The sequence below is a fragment of the Convolutriloba macropyga genome, unplaced genomic scaffold (genome assembly GCF_964194025.1).
Source record: "Convolutriloba macropyga unplaced genomic scaffold, txConMacr16.3 SCAFFOLD_6359, whole genome shotgun sequence".
Lineage (NCBI taxonomy): Eukaryota > Metazoa > Xenacoelomorpha > Acoela > Convolutidae > Convolutriloba > Convolutriloba macropyga.
This window is the reverse complement of record NW_027450306.1, coordinates 3710-11266: the sequence shown is the minus strand read 5'-3', so window position 1 is coordinate 11266 and position 7557 is coordinate 3710. Positions and strand designations below refer to the sequence as shown.

Sequence of the window (7557 nt, the reverse complement as noted above, 5' to 3'; positions counted from 1 at the left end):
TTTATTGGATATAGGCTTGAAATAAGATACTAGCTTTTTCTGAACGTCAATACAATTTTCATAAAAACGGAACGGTCGGAAAAAAATAAACTTTGAGCTACCTGTGGTCCCTTAGAACAACGAAAACATTTTCTATCGATATTTCAGATAGCAACTGATGAATTTATTTTTTGATTCTGCGCCGAACGTAAATGACAGAATGTTTTACAACTGGAACCCTCTCCATCATAGCAACTGTTTGCAACCTCTATGACGGAAAATGCAGTTATAAAACCATCTTTAGAGATAAACCCCTTTTTGTGGAATGCAGTACATTGATGGTATAAAACACGTCTCAAACCCGGAAACTACACTGGTTTTTTATTATAAATGCTAAAATAAACTCAACAAAAATTGTTTGAGGAGCCATCAAGTTTTAAATGCTTTAGCTGTGAATTTAATTAGTTTTACCTCAAAAATTTTCATCTATGTAGTAAAAATATGAGAAAAAGTTCTTGTAAGAGTCGGGTGTGAAAACCATCCATATAATACTGAACATATTTGTATCAAAATTGAAGGGGTTGTTCAAATCGCTATGAAAATTATACAAAACATAAATTTAGAGTAACATTTAGTCGTTTCCGCAGCGATTCTCTAAGTTGAAGTTCGCAAAGTAACTATAAGACAATCCTGGTAAACATTTTTCATTCAAAACATAAACAACCAAACAAGACACTTCATAAACAAACAGATTTGACCTCGGTAGAACAAAATTCGAATTGACAAACCTCAAGAGAAAAGTTAGGTTGCTGAAACCAAAGTTCAATCGATTTTCATGGGTTTGCAATAGTTAAAGAAAGTTTCTCTTCTAATATTGACAGTTATTATGAAGGCGATTAAATTTATTTGGGTTTCTCTCTTCCTCTGTAAGTGCACATATTTTTGATTTAATGCAGATTGAATGTGAAAAATTTTGAGAGCAAAATAATCGACTGACAAGTATTTGACAGTTTTAGAGACATTGGTCGTTCAAAAAACTTGTTCGATTTTGCATTATCCAAAATATACAAAAAATTTAGTATATGCAGTATCCAATCTATATAAGATCTGTTTCTTAAGATCTACTCGCACATTTTTATGGTTTTTGAAATCAAATTGAAGAGATGATTTTAGTCGCTCCGAAACAGTAAGTAGAACAAAAAGCGAGTGGTTTTGCAGCGTGAAATTTTTCATTCAAATTTTAAAGTAGAGTGAGAAAATGGTGCATTAACAACAATTCGCTTTCTCGCTAGCGGTTTTTTGTTCAAATGCAGCATTTTTGCTTTGGCTTGAATTTTTTTTGTTGGAATTATTTTCTAAATTGTTTTCCCAATCTAGCCATAATCTATCCTAGGTCTAGTTTTTTTTGTTTTAGTCAATGAAATTTCTTTAAATTGTAGGACATGACTTGTCCTCCTGTGTTTTTTGTTCAGTCAGTTTTTGCCGATCAATATATTCATCGTACAGAGCTGTATGTGGTATCATTAGAAAGCGCGTCTGGTGTAGAATATAGAATTTAAAAAAATTGTTTGAATTTCGTTTTTTCAACGGAGCTAACTATGTTTAAAATTTTGAGAACATTTTACATGTTTCACTTGTTTTTGTTCAATTTTGCCGTCGTTTTGCTCGATGTTTGTCACTCCTGCTTGAAAACTTTTTAAAGATGTTAAAAAATAGTTTTGTTGCTAACACTAGAATATCGTTGTTGAACTGTTTGATCCCATTTTCTGACAAACGTTTCTCCTTAAGTGTTTAAGTATCAGACCCTTTTCCAAAAATGGCATAAAATAAGCTGCATTAGTACACTTTGTTTAGAGTAGCTAGATTAATACACCTAAAAAGTGCATTGACAATCTGTTCGCTCGAAAAACAGCCACTGTTACATGTCTTTTTTGAGAGTGTTCTTGATTTTAAAATCTGGCACATTTTGCTAATTTATTTCCATACTTATCGAAAATGCTATATTTATGTTTAACATCATGACAGCTTTGTTAAATGATCGTTATCCAAAACATTCGGCACAATTACGTGTTTCTAGTGAACGAACAGCAATAGCCGGCTAGTATTGATCTGATCGTTGTCGTTTGCAATCCTAAATCAACTTGGATTATGATCAGCCGCTATTAGTTTTTTAAAAAACCTTTCAGCATTTTCTGCTTTTTTAATATCATTTACAGAACTGAACAATTTAAATCAAGGATTACTATTGATAGGTTTGATTGTCTTTTAATGGAGTTTAGGAAAACATATCTAGTTTGTTTGCTTGAAAGCTTATGATCATTTTGACTTACACAAGAAAACTTCAAAACCGATAATGGATTTTTAAGCTTTTTCAATTTTTCTTCTTTTTTGTCAACTTGCAATTCTAGGTCAGCAAGAACAACTCATAGCGTTGTTCCAGTGGCTCAAAATTTAATTTTTTTTGTTTTAAATTTTAAATAATGGATTTTGGATTTTTTACCATAAGTTCTAATCAAAAATTTTCGATTTTGTGACATTTTTCCATCTTTGAGATTCCTTTTCTTGTCTTTTCGCACTATTCAAAGTTCAACAATAATAATTATGGCGCTCAAAAAGAAAGCACAGTTGACAATACCCTTAATTCTAGCGCTAGATTAACCTTTAACGGCTTCAACACCGTTTTATAGTAGAATTTAAGGAATATTTTTTATTTAGTTTTTGTTTATCGTTTTTTTCGATGTTCGAAAAAAGTTTTCGATGATCCCAAGTTATAGTGGCTTCCTATGGATGAGAAAAGCAGCCTATTTAAAAAAACATTGACGTACAAGTTTTTAACTTTGCGCTTTGCTGTTCTTTTCTCATTGTTACATAGTCTCATTAACCACAAGTCGCATATCAATATCTATGCGTTGAAAAAATGCGCCATTCAACATGTCTAACGTTTTTTCAGTTCCCAGCTTATTGCTTCAACAGCTTTTTCCAAGAAATTTAAATTAATTTTGATTTTTGTCCGTAATTCTCGAATGATAGATCTCTACAGATTTTTTATGAAACCAATTGAACCAAATCTTGATGATTGGAAAAATAATATGACTTTGAAAATAGTTGTTTACAATTTTTTTTTTTAACTTTGACCATTTTGATCTGTTTTGCCCACTTTTACCCTAGTCTCATTATTCAGAGCTCCCGTTATTGGTAGTCAAAGAAAAACCAGTCATTATATCTGAATTTTAACTGAAAACATTAGTGTTTTAACGTCTTCGACACCATTTTCTCTGAGATTTATTTGGAAAACTGTTTCTTAGTCTGTATTTTATGTTTGTTTTTGTAGATGTACGATAAAATCTGTACAATGACAGGTCCCAATGTTTTAATACAGATATATGGATGCACTCGGTTAATGGTTTTCGTTATCTGAAATATTTGTTTTCAAGAAAAATAAACGTATAACTTAATTTTGCCGTTTTTATTCTTTTTTGTTTGTTAACCAGCCTCATTAAGGGCAGGTCCCATGTTCTTTCTTTTGAAGTGGAAAACAATTTGTTTAATTTGACGTGTTTTTGACTTTGTTTTTAAATTGTTTTCAATAAGTGGACGTTGAATTTTGGATGTAAATAACGTTTATTGTTGTTATTTGGTGTTGCTATTTGTCTTGTCTCGTAGTCCTAATAATGGTTGATCTCATCGGCTCTCTAATGTTGAATTGCTTATTTTACTAAATGATTTGAGTGCGAGGCAATTTTTTAATTGATTCACAAATTATTTTTGAACATTATTTGAATTACCTTCCTCATTTGGTTGACAATTATTCTAAAAATGTGTATGAGCGGGGTCGGAGCATTATGTGACACTGCACATTACCGAACCTCCTTATTTGTTGTTTTATAATGAATAGGGGTGGCGTTTTCTACCTGTTTTCTTTTTGGATGAGTTTAAGAAAGTTGAAACTATAGTTATGCTGAGATTGGAAGTAAAGCTTAAAAAAACTGACGCGCCTCCATCGTTTATCATCATCATACATCTTCTCTTTTTCTTCCATCCAGTTTTTAAGTGTTCCGCTCCTCCAATTTGATATAAAATTTAAAATTGTATCATGTCAAATCTCCGTCTGTGAACCTACAAAAAGATATATACCCAAAAACCTCGACCCGGGATTGATCTTCTGCCACTTCTACAACATGTAATCATATTGGAAGTTAAACTGAACCAAAAGACACAACGCATTCATCTTTGGTCATTATTGAAAAACTTTTCGAACAATTCTGGATCTTAAATGACTGCTTTACAAAAATCGAAAAATTAAGTCTGGCATCAGATTTAAATATTAAATTTTCCTTTTAAATAATGAAACCAATTTAAAATGTTTTCGGTTTTTATTAAATTTATTAAAAATTTGATTTTTGTCAAACAATAAATTAAACCCCACACCTAATGATTCTTACGAAATTTTGCTGCATTCCATATTTCCAGACAATTGAACTTTGAACCCACAATGACTCTTGTTCGTTGATATCGAGTTAGACAGATCAAATTTTTGTTGTTGAGCTTAATCTGGCAAACACTTCACTTCCACTGAATACCAAACATTTCATAAACACTGACAAAAGACAAGAACCATAAGATTCGGGCAAAAGACTCAATGGGGGGCTGCATTGAAAACGGATGCGATATCCTTTCAAATGCAACATTTACAGAGAGAACAAATAGTGCTTTTTTCAGAAAGGTTAAATGTTTTTTTTTTTCAGTCAAAACATGGTTTTGAATGAAAGTAGGCGTAATCGACGTTAAAAATCAATTAGAGCGTAGAATTTTTTATTTGAAAATTAGTTATTGTCTATAACTTACATGGCTGTCGAGGAAAGAATTGATTGATTGAGGATTGTTTTTTTTAACAAACTTGTCTTTTTCCAAACAAGAAAAAATGCTTTTTGTTCAAGTGAATCAGCTGTCAGGTGTGTGCTGGTCAACCTACATGCCCCGATTCCAATGGGAGTCGCATTTGTTCGCTCTACCCCACAAGAACAGTTTCAGTGCTATGGGCCAGTTATGCGCCCAACACAGGTGATTATAGTGATTAACCTGCTTGAGATTATGTAAGTAAGAAACACGCTGAAATGCGCTGATTTAAAAACAATCAGCGCAAAAAGTCACCTACCCAGGTTTTGGTCCAGACCCAAATTGAGCTATGATCAGACCCAATCGAGCGCACACCCCTGTGTTCCCAGACCGAAATTACAGGGTCTGGAAAGCGGTTCGAGCGCACAATAGTCTGGACAATGGTCTGATTTTGGTCTGATCAGAGGTCAATTCGGTCTGGACGGTCTGATCATAGTCTTTATAGTCTGGACCATGGTCTGGGTTCGGTCTGCTCAGAGGTCAATTCGGTCTGGAAGGTCTGACCATAGTCTTTATAGTCTGGACCATGGTCTGGGTTTGGTCTGATCAGAGGTCAATTCGGTCTGGAAGGTCTGATTTCTAGTGCAATTTTTTTTCAATTTTTAGTTTTTTTTATTGAGGAATGTTGGCTCTGCCAAGAGGCAACAACAAAGCAGCGTTCCGATCAGAGACTCATCTTAAAGTCCGATGACTCTGATCAGAAACAAGGAGTCCAGCTGATAGCAAATGCCGGTCCCCTCAAGAGGAAATTTTGATTAACTGAAGACCACGACGTTTCTTGTGGAAAGCTGTCTAAGTTCATCCATTGAGTCAGAAATATGAACTAAGGGGTATGGTAAATAAAATTTTTTCTCAACAGTTAGGTTTCGTTTTCATTAGCAATATTTTTAGAATTGGCTTTTCCTTAGATGATTTTAATACTGCAAACACCAGTTTTTATGAAATGAATATATTATAGCAAAATTAAGAGATTTGTTCATAATTAAAATCTTTCTCTGATCAGACTATTTAGAGCGCACTTGAGTCTGATCATAGTCTGATTAGGGTCTGGGCAATGGTCTGAAATTGAGTCTGGACCATGGTCTGAAGATGGTCTGATCATAGTCTGTTTATAGTCTGGACAATGGTCTGAATTTGGGTCTGATCATAAGCGCACTATAGTCTGGACTGTGGTCTGGGTTCGGTCTGATCAGAGGACATTTTGGTCTGGAAAGTCTGATCAGAGATCATTTTGGTCTGGAAGGTCTGATCAGAGGTAACTTCGGTCTGGAAAGTCTGATCAGAGGTCATTTCCGTCTGCATAGTCTGATCATAGCTCAATTTGGGTCTGGGCCTAAACCTGGGTAATAATTGACTGAAAAGCTCCGAAATGATTATTTGCTACAAGGGAACTGGTTCTGTCTCTCAGGAATATTTGGTATCGTCGGATGTTTGCAAGTGAATTCCGGTGGCACCAGTTTGTCTTGATGAAGGTCTTGGTTAAACAAGCAAGTCCTCGTTAACTGCATTCAATTGACTAATACAATCGCGCATATGTATCACATTAAAAGGCAAAAAAACTGTTAAAGACACGTTACAGATGAAGATTTCGTTCTAAATAATTGTTTCAGTACCAAGTTTTGCTTCATGGGTTACTACGTTCAGGGAAGAAGGATAGAGAGAGCAAACGAGTTCAATGACGAGTTCATCTTTTTCTCCCTGATCCAAATGATCCACAAAAACATCAATTGGTTCTCATTCACAGACTCGCAGTTATCACCAGGTACCAACTCCAGACGAATTTCAAAGGTTATCTTGCGAGATCTGGCACGACGATGCACCGTATTGAAAAGTTTTCGTACAAGATCTTGCATGATCTTACGCGAAAAACTTCATATCGCAAAAATAAAAATTATCTGAACCAGTTTGCGCATGATCTGCATGTGACTCGAAAGTTTTTTGCACTGTCTTTTTTTCATAATTCCCGGTTCAAGGTATGGCGGTGAATCATCGTAAGAAATGCGGTGAAATGCGGTGAAAAAAATAATTTTCACCGCGTATTTCTTACATCTTTTTTTGGTGAATACGGTGAATCGCGGTGAATTATTTATTTTCACCGCGTTCTCAGTATTCTTATAAAAAAAGAATCTTTCCTCCCGGGTTCGAACCTCGGACCTCCTGTATGCCTTCATCTGCTTACTCAACTGCGCCAACTGTCACTTACAAATTTTATATTTCTTGTGAATTTAAATCAGATTGAGTAAACGTTGGAAAGCAAATGTGGTGAATTTCGCGGTGAATTTTGGTAAGAAAAGCGGTGAAATGCGGTGAATTATTTTTTCACCGCATTCACCGCTTTCACTGCTTTTCTTACAATAATTTGCCGAAAAAATGAAGCGCTGAATATTTGTAAGAAATGCGGTGAATTTTGCGATGAGTTTTCGTAAGAAATGCGGTGTAATTCGATGAATTATATTTTTTCACCGCATTCACCGCTTTCACTGCATTTCTTGCATTAATTCGTGGAAAAAAATGAAGCGCTGAATATTTGTAAGAAATGCGGTGAATTTTGCGGTAATTTTTTGTAAGAAATGCGGTGAAATGCGGTGAAATATTTATTGTCACCACATTCACCGCAATCACCGCATTTTTTACAAAAATGTACCCCAAAACCTCGACCCGGGTTGCTGGCATTTATAGCCA

The 7557-nt window shown here is 34.6% G+C and overlaps 1 protein-coding gene across 1 annotated transcript; it reads left to right on the top strand.

Annotated features, from left to right (window-relative positions):
- Window positions 1–765: 765 nt before the first annotated feature.
- Window positions 766–6637, top strand: LOC142355781 (uncharacterized; the record flags this gene model as incomplete). The annotated part of the gene is made up of 3 exons (XM_075407838.1): window positions 766–905; window positions 4917–5040; window positions 6486–6637. Coding segments are annotated over exons 1-3 (316 nt in total), but the record flags the coding sequence as incomplete, so codon positions are not given.
- Between the last annotated feature and the right edge of the window lie 920 nt (window positions 6638–7557).